Below are 17,042 nucleotides of genomic sequence, written 5' to 3' on the forward strand. Positions count from 1 at the left end.
CCTGATGCTTCTAGGATTTGCAAAACAGCCTGGCAGAGATATGGGGACCTCGGTAATCCAGGGCCTAGCCCAGACAGAGACTCCTGTGCCCACAGACAGATGGTCACAATGCCACACACCATAGTTCAATGCCACAGAGTCAGGAGATAGAGATTTGCCAAGGGCTGAATCTCCTCTTGAGCTGGTCCCTGAGCCTCCACAGACCAGGCAGCCCAGCACACCCAGGGTGGCCTCTGCCTGTATCAGGCAGTGGGGAAGAGTGGAGAATGGTACAATCAGCAGTCCCCAGACTGAAGTCCCAGGCCCTGAGCAGCCTAAAAAGGCAGCCATACAGGGGTCCTTTCATTCTTTGTAATATTCCTAAAAGTTTAAAAGAAATTACACACTTGCCTATGTGAAGACCCCACAGACTGATAATAATAGCCAACTGGTCTTTCTTTACATCATTCAGTATGCGGCCTTCTGCGGCGCAGAAGCTCTGATTTGCAATTACATGGGCCGTGGATTAGTAAAAAATGGTGAAATAAAGCCATTATTAAAGTGCTCAAACTTCAGACAAGAGTCTTTCAAAACGTGGGATTTGTTGGAAGAGACCATAAGGGAGATCCTGGGGATAAACAGCTTGGGAACCACCAGGCAGAGACATCAGGGAATGTGACAAGACCTACAGACCTGTCACAGACTCTGATTCTCCGAACCTCCATCTGGGGGCCAATATGGCGGGACCAAGGGACTGAGGGAGATATGGAGGGTGTGAGGTGGGGCAGGAGGCACCCGGAAGCCTTCCCAGAGACACAGCTTTTAGAGATAAGGACACAACTCATTCTCAAAACCATTTTTTTGGGGGGGTTGAGGTGGGGAGGAAAGGAAGCTTGTGGCTAACTCAGGCCTCTGACTCCCAATTCTTGCTGTTTGTAGCGATGACGTGGCTATCCTGATTACTTGACTATTAATGAGCCCGTTCAATTATTCATCGTTACATTTTTAAAACAAACCCTTCCCCTCTCTGTTCCTGTCAGCCTGCTCCGTTGGATCAAAGTCTCCCTTTCAGACAAAAGGAGGCAGGGAGAGTTGCAGTTCTAATAATCCAGCCATGAGACTAGGGAGGAGGGCCATGGAGGCCAAGGAGCAAGGCCTGGGATCTCTACTGAGGCTAGGCATCATCCAAGAGGTGTCAGAGTGTCTCATCTCCATCCAGCCTATGGGAAAACATGGACCCAGTGCTTCAGGCCCTGCTCTCTTGGGAGCCCCAGGGGCCCTCAGCCCTTCACCCCGGAGGATAGAATCAATGAGCCATGGAGAGGGAGCAAAGAGCAGGTCCCCACAGGCATGAACCCACACCCCAGACTCAGTACCTGAAGCAGCGCTGGCTGAGCTGCCGGGAGCAATTACATCGTCCAACATTAGATCTAAAAGAACGAAACATGATATCGGTCATTGGCTGGACCAGGTGTGCTGGGCAGGGCCCCTCAGCAGCTCGCTCCCCCTCAGCTCCGACCCTCATTCTGACTACGAATGGGGTGTACTGAGCACATGGATGGCTGGAAGAAGACAAGTAAAGCAGCCAGTTCACTGGGGTCATGGAGGCTTTGAGAGGGACAGGCAGCCTGACTCCAGAACACATGTCCATCTCTACCTGTGCCATGGCCTCAGCTGTAGACCCCAGAAGGAGAGCCAGCTGGACAGGCAGGGGCCACAAGTACCTCCTGCCAAAAAATATTCCATCTGCAGATGGCCCTGCCGAAGTGACCCACTGCAAGGTGTGTGGGGTTGATGGAGCAGGGGTGGGAGCGTGGTGCTGGGATAATGCACCTGCTCAGCCTCAGACTCTACAGGGAAGAAGAGCCCAGACCCCAGCATGGAGTTGGGCAGGGGGCCTTGTGGGACTGGTGGATGGATAGGAGACATGAGGGAGTACACTATCCATGGCTACCCAGAGGCAAGTGTCCCTTCCACGTCCTCCTGGAGCACCCCCCTCTCACAGAGAGCACGGTCCTTTCCTCCTCATCGTTACTTTCGACTCCCATACTCATCCCCTCTTCCACGTGCCTGCCGTAGGCGGCAGGAGATGCAGTGGGAGGAGAGGGCTGCAGGGATACCACAGCCCCGCAACTCATTTGGTGGTACTCACATTTCCACACACCAAAGGGAAACCCAGAGTACTGCATACATCTTATCAGCAGAAGGCAGCCGGTGTGTGAGAGGGTGGAGAGAGGGAAACCCACAGACCAAAACAGGAAGAGACACACAAAGACTTGGAAACCCACACAGAAAGACACGTGGAAGGACGTGGGCTGACGGAAAGAGAGAGAGAGAGAGAGAGGCATGGAGATTATGGAGTACCAGACAGATGGGAACCCTGAAGAAGAAAGCCAGGTGTGCACGCACCTGCACACATACCACAGACAAAGCGGCTCACGCAGCCGCTGCTCTCGATCCTTCCCAGACTCCGTGTGTGTCTTTTTTCACCTAGTCTCAGTCTGCCCATGGCATAACAGCAGGAGGAGGAAAGGTACGGGGCCTCACCTTCCCCAGGTAAGAGAGGCTGGGAGCGCAGGGGAAGGGCTAGAGGGCCTGAGGCCAGACATCCATGCATTTAGAGTCCTGGTGACCTTGGATTTTCCCTGAGCCAGGGGGAGATTTTGTAGGGGGAGGAGGAGGGAAAGTGGCCAAAAAAAAATCCCCCCAACAATCAGGAGGCCAGGTCATTTGAATGGAATGATGGAGGGTAGGACTGAAGATTTCTCTCCAATGCTGCTTTTTGTAGGTTTTGCCAAGCTCTGGCTCAGCAGCTAGACACAGGGCAGGCCCAGGGGGTCAGGATGCATGCCCTGCAACTCTGAACAAGCAGGCCTGACACCAGGGCCAATCCTTTGGTCACTGGATACAGGCACAGGGCAATAGAGTGTCAGGTTCGGTTCTCATTCCTGAGGCTCCTCTGAGAGTCGAGCTTAGAGCCAAGCATCCACTCCAACCTGGCATCTTCTGGGGAGTATGAGGCTGGGACCCAGGGAACCCCCTGGGGGGGCAGCTTGCTCCCTCCTGGGGCTGACCTGGTCTGCTTCATGCGGGCTCTAGAGGCAGACATGCTGTTGGGGGGAAGGAGATGAGGGAGGGGGTGGGAGTAGTACTCCCCTACCCCAGCCCCAGCCCCTTGCCCTCTGCAATGGCAAGGCCAAGGTCAAGCACGACCCAGAGAGATGTGGAAAGACTACCGACCGGCCATCTGCTTCTCCTTACTCCTTCTCTTTTTCTCCAGTCTCCGCAGCCGCTTCTCCTCCCGCCGCCTTGCCTCCTCCTCCTCTTGGTGCTGCCGGCACTTGTGGAAATTCTCCACCACCACACCCACAAACATGTTCAGGACAAAGAAGGCCACGATGAGCAGGAACGAGATGAAGTACAGAAGCATCCAGGGGTTATGGTTCATGATGGGCTGGTAGGGAGCAGCAAGGACAAGTGAAGGAGACATTAGCCGTAGGGGGGAACTGTCTCAGGTGCTGTCCACATGGGCTGGGCTTCTGCAAATTCCAGAGGCCCTGACAGGTGAATGGATGGTGTGGGTTTGGCAGTAGGTAGTGGGGAGGAGAGGAGACTGTAGCAAAGGAAAAACTACTTTTTTTGGGGGGGGTCTTTCCTGGGGCTTGAACTTAGGGCCTCGGTGTTGTCCATGAGTTTTTTCACTCAAGGCTAGGGCTCTAGCACTTTGCGCCACAGTGCCACTTCTGGTTTTCTAGTGGTTAATTGGAGATAAGAGTCTCATGGATTTTCCTACCCAAGCTAGCTTTGAACCGCGATCCTCAGATCTCAGCGTCCTGACTAGCTCATCATGAGCCACCAATGCCTGGCTGCTTCTTTGTTCTAGCTGAACATTCTAGCATCTTCTCCTGCCCTGAGAGAATATAAGCCCAGTATTCCAGACCTTCGGATTTCCTTGTAAGTAGCCCCTAATCTGGATTTTTATGTCAAATTTACCAGTTTTTAAATGTTAACTACTATGCAAACAATTTTTATATGTGCTGCAGGTCCATAGGCCAAGATGTGATACCTCTTTGATAGTGTGTTGCTCTTTCTGTCTAGTGCCTATAGCATCATTATGCCAGGCACCAGCTCCGGCTGAATCATCTGAGCCCAGAGATAGGCCTTGCCCATCTCAGCCTTACCTGCTGGTCCACGCCCACAGCATCAAGCCCATCGTACATGATGTCCACCCAACCATCTTTGGAGGCCAGCACAAACAGCGACATTAGAGCCTGGGGAGAGGGGCAAGGGAGACACACCATTTAAAGTCTAGAACGTGCCACCAAAGCACCACTGGCAGCAGCCTTGGTTCCCAGCCCTTGGAGACTGCACTCTGGACCAAGGAGTGCATTCTATCCCATGGTGCCATGTTGTTCTGAAGCCTCCAATCTCAGTCAAGTTAGGGCAAGGGAGCCCAGAGCCCTGGGAATCCAGAAACCAAACCAGTGGGGTCTGGGAAGCAAACCAGCACAACTGATTGAGCTACTTCATTTTCTGCAGTTCTGTTTCTGCAAACAAGGAGCAGAAAGGAATCCTTTTGACAAAATGTACCCAAGCCTAATGTTGGTGCCTCATGACTGTAATCCTAACTATTCAGGAGACAGAGATCTGAGTTTTGAGGTTTTAAATCCACCCAGGCAGACGAATCAAAGACTCTTACCTGCAATTAACCAGCAAAAAGGGAAAACTGGAGGTGTGGCTCAAGTGGAAGAGCATCGGTTGTGAGCAGAAAAAACTGAGCAAGAGCACAAGTCCCTAAATTCAAGCCCTAGTACTAGCACACATACATGTATGCATGCATGCATGCATGCATTCTCTTTCTCTCTCTCATACACACACACACACACACACACACACACACACACAATGCACCCTGATCTTTATTATTTATTTATTTTGTTGGTTGTGGGGCTTGAACTCTGGGCTTGGGTGTTGTCCCTCAGCTCTTCATCTCAAGGCTAGCACCCTATCACTTGAGCCACAGCACCACTGCCAGTTTTCTGAGTGGTTTATTGGATATAAGAGTTTCATGGAGTTTCCTGCTTGGGCTGGCTTTAAACTGGGATCCTCAGATCTCAGCCTCCTATGTAGTTAGTATTATAGGTGTGAGCCATAGACATTCAGCTATTTTTTATTTTTTGCTGGTCCTGGGGCTTGAACTCAGGGCTTGGGTGCTGTCCTTGAGCTTCTTTTGCTAGAGCTACAGTGCCACTTCTGGCTTTTTTGAGTAGTTTATTAGAGATAAGAATCTCACAGACTTTTCTGCCTTGGCTGGCTTCACACCATGCTCCTTAGATCTCAGCCTCCTGATTAGCTATGTTTACAAGCAGGAGCCACCAGTGCCTGGCTGCATCCTAACCCTTTTGAGCAGATATTCATATTACCATGTTGAAGCTTTGCCAGGAGCCCCAAGAAGATACTATTATGACTCCATCCACCAGCCAATGAAACTGAAGTGCTGGCAGGTCAGTTGTCCACAGCCACTGAACTGACAACAACAGTGATAAGATCCATACACAGGGCTCCCTGGCCTGAGTGCTTTGTGCTCTGCCATGTAGCACTGTGGCCCTGAGCCAGTTGCTTACCCTATCTGAGCTTTTATTTCCTCATCTTTAAGAGGGCTGGAAACTTTCAGGGGCCTACATGCTGAGCTGTGCAGATGGACTAGCTTTGGAACATGATGGTAGTTAAGGTAGCTGAGGGCCAATCTCTGTGTCTTCTCCCACAGGAATCAGCATGGAGCACAGACTCCGGCTACTCCCCACTCCCTATCCCTGGAGGTTGGGGCTCACCTGGCCAAGATTGTCAAAGTTGTACTTGTGTCGAACCCACCGGTAGCTGGCCTCAGTACAGTCAGACTTGTTGGTAATATTCCTAGTGTCTTCACCCTGGCACACGAAGAACTTCCCTTTGAAGAGCTAGACACGCATGACAGAGACAGAGTGAGAGATGGCCAGGGAACACAGGACCCCTAGCCTAGCCCCACCCCAGCTCTGGAACTTTGAGTATGCCCTGTGGGGAAGGATTCATCTCCACAGCCTGGCCCATCAAGTCAGTGTCTCTGATGGGGGCCTTCCTAGAGAGGGAGGGAAGATGGGGAAGAAGGGGGTGGGGAGAGCTAAGTTAGTGGTGCTCTGATTAGTGGTACAGGTCCTTGTGAAGTGTTCCTTCTCAGGCTCACCCCAGATCTAATGAGTGGGCCTGACCCTTTACCAGCCGTGCCGGTGATCCTGACACATGCTCAAGTTAGAGGATTACTGGGCTAGGTGTTTCACTCTCTATGACAGGGAGAGAGTGTTCAGCCCCACCCCATAGAGGAGAAAAACTGAGTTTTAAATGTGGCATACTCAGTAGCTGACAGAAAAGGGCTGGAATGTGGGTCGGTCTGGAAAGCTCACTCTCATACCAGGGTACACCCAGGCATGATTACTGGGATGTGTGAAGGAAGGACCAGGCGCCTGGAGCGAGCTGCTTGGGACAAACCAAAACTCACTGAAAGAACCTCAGGATTGGGCTCAACAATGGTACACTCCCCTAAGCCAAGGAGGCCAGGAAGTGGGAAAGAGGGTGGGCACTGGGATGTGTGGGGTGCAGGCCTGGCAGAAAGGCTCTGTGGAGCTTTGGCAAATGCAGCCTGGTCCTTGGGGCTAGAGAGTTTCTAGGAAACCAAGGAACAGCCCCTCCCCAGGGCACAGTGGGCATCAGAGGAAGCCAGAGGTAGCCACCCAGAAGTTCCCACACTGCCTCAACAGCCAACTGACTACCCTGCAGCTGGAGCAGGGACACTAGAAGATGGAGTGTGTGTGTGTGTGTGTGGGGGGGTGTTTCCCAGTCCCCCAAGGCGTCTGCTGAATCGTGCAGGCAGCTCTGGCTCTTTTTCCTCTAAAGTCAAGTTTCCTCTCTGGGCCAGAAGCCAGGTTTCCCCAGCAGCCCCCACTTCCTGCCTCGTCTGGGGTCTGCACCCGTCTGCCTGCCAGCGCTCCACTAACCTGGCCCAGCTGTCTGGGCCTTGGATCCCCAGACCTGGCATACAGCCCGCCTTGCTCAAGCAGGGAAAGAAGGGAGATCCCCGAGTAGACTTGGGGCCAGTGTGTGCCTGTGAGAGGTAGAGCAAGGGGCGGGGGTGGGGTGGGGTGGGAGACTGGAGTCTGCAGCTACCATGGGCCTGAAGTTTCTCTGAGGCCAAGCCTCCTTTGGAAATCTTCCTCTCCTTTCCCAGTAAGAGACAAATGGATCTGGGGCCTAGTTCCTGGAGGGAAGGATTCAGGCAGCGGCCTGGCTTGGGGGACAAGAGGAGGTGTATACTTCCGGCTTTCATAGACAAACCCTTGGACCCAGCATACCTGAACCCCCAGGATGCCAAAAATGATGAAAAAGGCACAACAGATGACCACAATGTTGCCGATGGGCTTCAGGGAGGACATCAGTGTCTCCACCACCAGTTTCAGACCCTGGGCCCGGCTGATTACCCTGGAGAGCACAGGGAGGAAGGGTGAGAGGGGCTCTCTAGCTCCGACTCTCCCTCTTCTTTGTCCTGTTAGGACTCTGACTTCCTTCTGCCTCGGCTCATGGTCCCTTCATCTGCTCTACTTTCTGGGCTCGCTGTACAGAACAGAGTCCTCTTTTCATGGAATCCCCGCCCCCCCCATGAGGACCCCCATCTGTAATCTCTCCAAACAGGTGGCACAAACTCTCAGCTCCCACCTTCCCCAGCTCCACCTCCAGGATGTCAAATGTTCCCTGAGCGGAGGTGACTCAGGGAGGCTTTCCCTGGGGATGCCTGTGTGATATGGGGAGCAGGTGTGGGGAGGAAGAGGGGGGGTGGGGGAATATGGGTATCACAGCCAGAGAAGTCGCACTGTTAAGTCAGTATTGTTCCCCATGCAGGAAGACACCCTAAAGTCTCCTGAGTGGGGGGCAGGGAATGACTGCCAGGCTGGAGGGCACATCAGCTGTCAGGAGCACTGCTGCTCCAGGGGTGGACCCTGACAGATGTCGAAGGTGGGTCAGCCAGCAAGAGCATGTGTCAGCTCACAGGAAGGGCCAAGCATCACCCCCTAGGGCCCCCTAAGGGAGAGCTTTGGATCTCCTTGGCGGCCATGAAGGCCCTGCCTTAACAGGACTGATTATGTCACACAAAGTGGCCCTGATGAGCGTGCCACTCTGGAGAGACACCCAGTAAAGAAGTGAGCGCGGGAGGGGATGTTCTGGAGCGTTATGATCGGAATGTTGTCTGGAGCGGAATCCCAGACAGGAGGTCGGACACATGAAGGATTCGGTCCTAACAAGTATCCTCAAGGGATACATATTGTAAGGGAAGGGGTTGTGTGGAACTTCCAGGGAGGGGGCACCTGAGCGGGCGCAGGGTCCGCAGCAGCCGCAGCACCCTCAGCATGCCCAGGATCTTGGTACCACTGTCGGAGACCATGGACACCAGGATGTCGATGACTGAGATGAGCACCAGCAGCCCGTCCAGCACATTCCAGCTGCTGCGCAGGTACGCCTGCTCCCCGAAGCACCAGCCCAGAGCCACCACCTGGAGACCACCGCCATGTCACCGCTCATCTTTCCTGCTGCCCCCAATCCATCCCTCCTCCTTCAGCTCCAACCACTGTTCCCATGCTCATCGGAAACCAGAGAACCCAAACTAGCAGCCAACCCCCATCACCTTTACTGTCATTTCAGCCAGAAAGACTGCAGTGAAGATGTAGTTGGAGAGGGTCAGGAAGATGCGCTCCTGCAAGAGAGAAGAGGCAGGTGTTGCCCACCAGGAGGCCCCATCCACCAGCCAGATTAGGTCTGCATACAGAAGCCCAAAGCTGCTTTGAACGTTTAAAGCACGAAGCTGACCCCCACCCTCGCTAACAATGCAGATAACCTCAAAAAGTGCGCTCTTCCTCTCTCTCTCTCTCTCTCATCAGTGCCAGCTCCCAGTCTCACTTTACAGCTCCGTGAACAGTCTTGTCGCGACTCCTGAACAGAACCCCCCACCCCCAAACCCGTGGTTCAGATGGGACACATTCTGCGCCGCAGTGCTGCTATCCAAGTCTTAAATTCCAGGCCCGATTCCCTGATTCCTTTCTTGAAACTAGAGCAGGATTTAACTTGATCTCTGACTCCTGTCCGCCATCCTACCCTCCTTACAGCTTTGCTTTCCTGCTGTGTGCCCCAGAAATAGAGCAGCAGACAAGCAAGGGGCCTGGGTTCAGACTCCACAGACACTGCATTTCTGCCAGGCATTCTGGTGTATTCTGGTGTCTATGGGCTGAGGTGTGTAGAGAGGGTGTAGAGAGCTTGAGCCACAGCTAGAAACATAAGCCTGAGAGTGGGGAACAGAGAAAGGGAAGGAGGGAAAAGCAGGAACAATGGGAACTGGAGATGGATTTAAGGGGGAGGTAGTTACAGGGCCTACACAGGGACGAGTGGGGGGGGTGTCATCATCCCAATCAGAGCACTGCTCACCCATTGAGTGCTAGGCTGGCCTCTCCATTCCTCAGGCTCCTCCATCCCCCACCCTGGCCTGGCTGGAGCCCACCCTAATGGGAAACAGAAGCCCCAGCAGCATTGAAATCCAAACAATGATGTGGGAGGCAGCAAGGAGGGACAAGGAAGACGGCGGGGTTGGGGGGGGGTAGAGGGGGCACCTCTGGCCATACCACTTACTTGTATAAAATGCTGAGAGGAGAAACAGACTGTCTTATGCCCTTCTAGGCTCTGAACTGCTCAAAGTAGGGAGAGGCTGTGATGCCAGTCTGGGAAAGACAGCTCCCAAAATGGGATGTGCTCATCCCAAAGAGAAGAGGCGCCTAGTCAGGACAGCCAGTAGTCATGTCTCTGGCCTCTTTTGGCCTCCGGAAAACTGACAGGTTCCTAGCCAAGCATAAATGAATAACATCCCTCAACTACAGCCCAGAAAACTGACCTGTTTGGGACCTGACAGGACCATAAGGAGGAAAGAGTGGCTTCCTTGTTATCTACAGGGAAGGCTGGGTGACATGTCCCTCACAATATGTCAATCACAGTGAAAACAAGACCCTAGGCCAGGTACAGCCTATGCAGGACCAATCTCATGTACATCACCCTCTCACAGGGCTCACACCCATGTGCCTTGTAAGCCTTTGGCACAGAGAACAGAGCCTGTGTTGTGGCAGAGCACCTGGCTGTGTTGGTGTGCCCATAGAGGGAAACTGAGGCAGGATCCAGAAGGTTATATTGGGAGTCCAGGAGCAAGAGCCAGAGTCCAAGAGACCCAAGGGAGGATCCTGACTCCTGTCTGTGATGTGTGACCTTGGACAGGCTGTGATGTGTGACTCTCCGGCCTTCCGGCTTCTCTTGCTTGTTCTAAACACTGACCCAGGACAGGCCTGATACCTAGGAGGACTCAACAGCCATGTTTACAGTCCCAGTGACTCACAGCACTGTGGGGGTCAATTTTGGGGCGCTCCATGGCAATGGTGATACAGTTGAGGAAGATGATGACGAGGACCACATGGTCAAACATCTTGTGGGTGATAATCCGGTGACAAAGGAGGCGGAATCTATTCCAGGACAGAGGCAAAGATTGAGAGGCATCGCTGGCAGATCCCACCCCCTGAAGGACCCTACATCCCCACAGAAGGACAGCACTGCACTGCATAGGTTAGAGCCCCAACCTACCTCGACTGAGGAGGGAAGATGTAGGCAGACCAGGAGTCTCGCTCACGGCAGCAGGCAGGGAGCCTGGCTCGGATCCAGGCTCGGATCCGTTCCCCTTTGCTCTGTGGAAAGAACACTGGGGCCTGAGCAGAACAAAGCCGCTGAGACTACCCCCTCCCCCTCAACCCATCTTGACTCCTGGACAGCACCAGACCCTTGATCTGGTCTCTGCCTCTCCTACCTCTAGCCCAGCCCTCTGCTCTACCTCTCTTTCTTCCTGAAACCACTTCCCATCTCCCTCTAAGCCCTATAGGTTGTCTCTTCTTGAGCATCACCATCAATCCCTGCTTCATCTCCCCCTCTACCTCCCTCAACAGAAGCTTTCTGCTCTTCCCATCCCTGCCTCCATCCCAGTCCACCCCCACATCCTCCCTCCTGCCCTCCTCCTTCCTTCCCTCCCTGCTGGGCTTGAAAGCTGCATCAATTATCAAACATTGTACTCATCACAGCTGTCTGCTCAAAGACACACCTGGACCGAGGAGACTGATCCTTCTCCTCACATGTTAACCCTGCATGCTGGATCCCTGCATCCATCCCCAGAGTAAAGGGCAGGGCGGGGGGAGGGGGCAAGCGTGAGGAAGCTGGGGGAGGGGTGGAGGGGTAAGGACAGGCTAGAAGTCAAGGCTTGTGATGAGGTCCAGATGAGAAAAGGGGACAGGAGAAGGACATCAGTTTAGAGAGATGAGTGATGGGTCTTTCTGAGTCACAGGGGAGGGCCATGAAAGATTCATACACATCTGCCTGAAGCCATTCATATCCACCAAAGACAGCAGGGCCGCAGCCCCAGGCATGACAGAGACCCAGGGCTCTGCAGGATAGCAGAGGGGGAATGGGGGCCCGTTTGGAGGTCAGCTTCCAGGGGGGACATCGCCGTGACACACTGCCCACTGGGTACAGTTGCCCTGTCTTGAGGTCAGCAGTGAAGGGTCACTATGTCCACGAGGGACTCACCAGGTTTCCCTCATCGTCCGCATCATCCCCATCTAGCGGTGGGTCATCGGGCCGCAGGGCCTGGGCCAGGCGCCCCGAAGCTGACTTGCCATTGCAGTCCTGGTGCTCAGAGGCAGAGCTGCGGCCACTGGCTGTGCGGTGCAGCCCGGGCACCTGCAGTGTGTCGGGCAGGTCGAAGGAGCTCTTGGCTTCACGCTCCAGGGAGCCTCGATGGCGCCGGTCACTGCCTGCTGGGCTTGCCCGCTCTTCTTCTGAGCTCTCATCCTCATCCTGGCTCTCCTGGCCCTCACCGGACAACAGGGACCTTCTCTCCCCACTAGGACTCCTTCGCTTCAGGCTTGGGGCACGACCCAGGCTGTTGCGGCTGGAGCGCCTGCTGGTCCAGCTGCTTGCTGCACTCCAAGGGCTATGTGGGGAGCTGCGGGCACTGGGCTGAGGAGAGGAAAAAAGGAGGAGTGGTTTCATTCAGGGCTACAGAGCTCTATCCTCTCTGGTAAGCTTCATGGGCATGACACTGGGAGTGAACAAGAGACCTGGACTCTAAGCCAGGGTTCAGATCTGGGCTCACCCATTCAACTGTGTGACCTGAGGCAAGTTATTAAACTCCTCTGTGCCTGTTTCTTCATCTGTAAGGGAGATATGGAAATAGCCCTTGTTCTTCATTTACTTATTATTGTTGGTGATAGGTAAAGTAAAATAGCCATGAGAAGAAACTCAAACAAGTCAAACAAGAAGACAATGCCATTAAAAAGTGGGCACAGGAACTAGGTATCAGTAGCTCCTGCCTGGAATTTCAGCCTCTCAGGAGGCTAAGATCTGAGGATCACTGTTTGAAGCCAGCCCAGACAGGGAAGTCTATGAGACTCTTATCTCCAATTAGCCAGCAAAAAGCTAGAACTGGAGCTGTGACTCATAAAAGTAGAATGGTTAGCAGAGAGCAGAAGAGCTCAGGGATGGTGTCCAGGCCCTGAGTTTAAGCCCCAGAACCAACACAAAAACAAAACAAAGAAGTAGCAGAGGCCCTGAATAGACATTCCTTAGAAGAAGGCACACAGCCAACAGGGATATATGAAAAAAAAATCAACATCACTGATCACCAGTGAAATGTAAATTAAAAGCATAATGAGCCAGCACCTCCCACATGTTAGAATGGCTATCAAGATGGATATGGGGAGAGGGAAGCCTTGCACACTGTTGGTAGGAGTATAAGTTAGTACAGTCATCATGAAAAACAGTATGAAGATTCCCAAACAACTAAAAATAGGACTACGGCATAATCTAGCAAGTTCATTACTGGATATATGTCAGAAGTATTTGAACTCAGTACATCTGTCCTATGGTCACTGCAACCCTGTCCATAATGGTCAACATAAAGACTATCAATCAATAAATGGGTAAAAAAATGTATATAACTCATTTATTTAATGGAACACTATTCAGCCTTTAAAAAGGAGGAAATTCTCTTATTTGTAATAACATGGATAACTCTGGAGGACATTACACTAAGCGAAACAAGCCAGCACAGGAAGACAAATAGTGTATGATCTCACTTGTAGACTCTAAGACAGTCAACCTCATATCAATAGATAACAAAATATGATTTACAGATAGGAATGGGAAAATGTTGGTCAAAGATACAAAGTTTCCATTAGAAAGAAGGAATAATTAGGGAGGTGGGGAGGAAAGGGATGGTAAGGGAAAAACAAAGGAGGGGGTAACAATGCTTGATAGGAAATGTACCCATGACCTTACTCATGTAAGTATCTTTACAATAAAAACAATACTAAAAAAAAAAAAGAAAGAAAGAAAGGAGGAATAACCAGCACTTATGGCCCAGGCCTGTAATCCTGGCAACTCAGGAGGATTCTAGTTTGAAGCCAGTCCCAGCAGAAAAGTCAATGAGATTCTTATATCCAATTAACCAGCAGGAAGCTAGAAACAGTGGTATGGCTTAAATGGTAGAAGGCTAGCCCTGAGCAAAAAAAAAAAAAAAAAAAAGGAAGCAAGACACGAGACCCTCAGTTCAAGCCCCCAGTATGGTAGAATTTAAAAAAAGAGAGAGAATAAAATTTTGTGATTTATTGCATAGCTCAGTTAATGATGTCATAATGTATCTTGCAGAATTGCTAAGAGTAGATTTTCAATGTTTATAACTCAAAAATGTATGGGAGGCTGGGTGCCGGTGGCTCATGCCTATAATCCTAATTACTCAGGAGGCTGAGATCTGAGGATTGCAGTTCAAAGCCAGCCTGAGCAGGAAAGTCCATGAGACTCTTATATCCAATAAATCACCAGAAAACCAGAAGTAGCTCAAGTGGTAGAGTGCTAGCCTTGAGCTGAAGAGCTGAGGGACAGCGTCCAGGCCCAGAGTTCAAGCCCCGCTACCACTACTACCACCAACAAAAATGTATGTGAGGTAAGATAATTAGCTTGATTTAACCATTCTATAATGTATAAATATATCAAAGCATCACATTTTACTCTACAAATACATACAATTATTTGTCAATTCAAAGTAAAGGATTAGAGGAGTGCTGGTGGCTAATGCCTATAAACCTAGATACTCAGGAGGCTGAGATCTAAGAATTGTGGCTTGAAGCCAGCCTGGGCAGTAAAGTACATGAGACTCATAAACCTTCATTTAACCACTATAAAAGCTGGAAGTGGAATCATGGCTCAAGTAGTAAAATGCTAGCCTTGAGTACAAAACCTCAGGGACAGTGCCCAGGCCCTGAGTTCAAACCCTAGGTCCTGCACCAGTGGCTCATACCTGTAAATCCTAGCTACTCAAGAGGCTGAGATCTGAGGATCTCAGTTCAAAACCGGCTTCAGCAGAAAAATACATAAGATTTTCATCTCCAATTAAAAAAAGCTGGAAATGGAGCTATGGCTCAAGTGGCAGAGTATCAGCCTTGAGCAAAAAAGTTTAAGAGACAGCACCTAGACCCTGAGTTCAAGCCCCAGTACTAGCACAAATGTGAGCACATACATACACACACACACTCACACAATAGCATGTGTGTCTAGTAGTGTCTGCCACAGACTCAGAAACTAGAGGAGAGTTCCACTAATGTGGTAATGTGTGAGAAGAGAGGGGTCCAAACCCCATTTTTTCAGAAGAGGCTCTGAGAAGTCTTGTTCAAGGTCACCCAGTGAGGGGACAGAAGAAAGCATAAGGGTCCTCCTTTTTCACTACCAAGGCTAAAGCTCTTTCAGTTGTCTGCATTGCCAGGCCTGCCTAGGGCTGTGTCTTTGGGCTCATGGACCTCCATCCCTCTTCCTCCTGCTCTCTACTTCTCCCACCATGGATACCCATGAGCATCTCCTACCGGTGACTTCATCTCATGGACTGCCCCAGGCTCAGCAGACCCACTGTTGCTAGTACAGCGGGAACTGGAGCCCAGAGCCTCTCCAGGGCCGGTGCTGGAGCTCTTGGGCAGCGACATGGGTGTGGCAGCCGTGTGGATGATGAGAGGTGGTAGCAGGCTCTTCCGAAGCTCCGGGTGCTCTCCTAGGGACACCACTGCAGAACGACAGAGGGAGAGAGCCTGAGTCCATTCAGGGCTGTCCTGAGGCCAGGGGCTGCAACCCCAGGATAGATACTCACAGGCCAAGTGCTTCTTCCTGTTCCCATCGCCATCCACGCTGGGTGAGAAGAAATCAGGCTCTGATTCGGACTTAGTGGCATCTCCCTAGAGTGAGGGAGCAGTGGGCCATTCATTAGGGCCTTTGCAGGCAGGGGTCATTGGGCTGGACCGAGGTCTCCCCTCTCTTCACACGCACACACCACATAAAGGGCCACAGGAACCAGCAACCACGTCACGACGAGGCATGCACAGGAGCAGGCCAGACTACCCAGGCTGGGGACTCAAGGTTTACCAGGGCTGCGCCTCTGCCTCTCACCAGCCACACCTCAGATAAAGGCCACCAGAGTCAATAGCACAACCAGCCTCGCTGGAATGGCAATAAGACTGAGATGGGGCTACAATGAGTGGCCAGGCAGGCAGGTGACACAGGCTGGAGGAGCTGGAGACCTGAGTGAAATGTTCACTAAAGCCTCAATCCTAAAAGTCTACTTGAGGCCACCAGGCCTCTCCATGACTCCTCCTTTCCCAACCTAAGGACCCCCCCTAAAACATTAAAATAACCTGGCCAGCCAGAGTGGCCCAAAGATGTCACTTCAGTCTGTTTGCCCCTGCTCTCTACCTTTGCCAAACCCCAGACCCTTTCTGGCCCCATTTCTACTTCTCTATCTCTGAGGTAGTTCTTTTCTTCTTTCTTAGCAGGTCAGTAGGTTCCCCAGTAATTACATACTTCTCCTTTAGAAGTTATTAAAAAATACTTGATTGCTACTTTTGATAAGGACATAAATATTGGGTAATTGGCATCTCAGGGGATCATTTTCATTAACTTAGTTTACATCCCTAATGAGGCCTTTAATTATCAAGCGGGATCTCCAGGGGGCTGCTTGAGATGTGCAGCACCATGGGGTCCCATGGGAAACCTGGCTTCGCCCCAAATTCCAGTGCCAGTGTAAGGAAACTACAAGGCACATGCTCAACATGGGGGCCATAGGACGAGTATGTCCTGAGGTAGTGGGCTGGACCTAATCAGGTGATTTGGGAGCCTGAGACTCTGATGAATTTAAAAATTCCAGTAATGTCCTGGTAAGAGCCATACCCCCGTTTCCACATCCTCCAAGGATCTGTCCTGAGTTGAAGTAGTTTGGGATCTCCAATGGAGGCCCAGGGCAATGAGTGAAAGGGAGAGAAGTAGGGAGAGCATGTCTCATGGCCACAGGTCTTAACTCCACTGAGGCTGATGTCCTGGATGCCCTGGGACCTCAGTGTAGACACAGGCACACAGGATGCCCCCCCAACACACACACACACACACACACACACACACACACACACACACACACACACACACGTGCACACAGAGGATTCTAAGTCCCTTCCTTCACCAGTCTATCCATCGGCCTGGCAGAGATGGGAATGTGCCTGTGGGTTGATGAGGGTAGAGGCCAAGAGGCTCCTCCATTCTGTGTCCTCAAGGGGGAAGGGACTTAAAATCAAAGCAAACCTCACAACACCAATGACCACCACGGCTACCACAGGTTGCACAGCAGCTGAGCGTGAATGGGAGCACAGAGACACGGAGGCAGAATTGGGGAGGGGGAGGGCATGGGCGCAGGGGCATGCTGACTTGTGATCTCGTACCTACCCCCTGGGAGTCGACAGGCAGCTGAATACAGCTTAACTGTCCACTCGCATCTTCCCGTTTGCTGATTTCCTACAGGGAGAGGGGGAGGCAGGGGAGGACTGCTGGTCACAGGCGCTAGGGCCTTCAAATATCAGCAGTGTCCCAAGAGGATG

General features: G+C 51.9%; 1 protein-coding gene across 31 annotated transcripts in view; it reads right to left on the reverse strand.

Moving 5' to 3' along the window:
- The window catches only part of Cacna1g (calcium channel, voltage-dependent, T type, alpha 1G subunit), a 66,271-nt gene that overhangs the window by 14,758 nt on the left and 34,471 nt on the right, over positions 1–17,042 (reverse strand). For 5 of the 31 annotated variants that reach the window (XM_013036942.1, XM_013037048.1, XM_013036936.1 and 2 more), the window contains exons 14-26: positions 16,891–16,959; positions 15,272–15,356; positions 14,994–15,187; positions 11,665–12,096; positions 10,675–10,775; positions 10,433–10,556; positions 8,687–8,755; positions 8,370–8,554; positions 7,362–7,488; positions 5,811–5,936; positions 4,161–4,250; positions 3,241–3,433; positions 1,356–1,409 (exon numbers count right to left, since the gene is read on the reverse strand). In XM_013036942.1, coding sequence (XP_012892396.1) covers positions 1,356–1,409; positions 3,241–3,433; positions 4,161–4,250; positions 5,811–5,936; positions 7,362–7,488; positions 8,370–8,554; positions 8,687–8,755; positions 10,433–10,556; positions 10,675–10,775; positions 11,665–12,096; positions 14,994–15,187; positions 15,272–15,356; positions 16,891–16,959 — 1,849 coding nt within the window. Of the gene's footprint in view, positions 1–1,355; positions 1,410–3,219; positions 3,434–4,160; positions 4,251–5,810; positions 5,937–7,361; positions 7,489–8,369; positions 8,555–8,686; positions 8,756–10,432; positions 10,557–10,674; positions 10,776–11,664; positions 12,097–14,993; positions 15,188–15,271; positions 15,357–16,890; positions 16,960–17,042 lie in introns of all 31 variants that reach the window. The other 26 variants (XR_001175898.1, XM_013037014.1, XM_013036967.1 and 23 more) reach the window with 14 other exon arrangements.

Source organism: Dipodomys ordii, unplaced genomic scaffold, assembly GCF_000151885.1.
Source record: "Dipodomys ordii isolate 6190 unplaced genomic scaffold, Dord_2.0 Scaffold7, whole genome shotgun sequence".
Taxonomy (NCBI): domain Eukaryota; kingdom Metazoa; phylum Chordata; class Mammalia; order Rodentia; family Heteromyidae; genus Dipodomys; species Dipodomys ordii.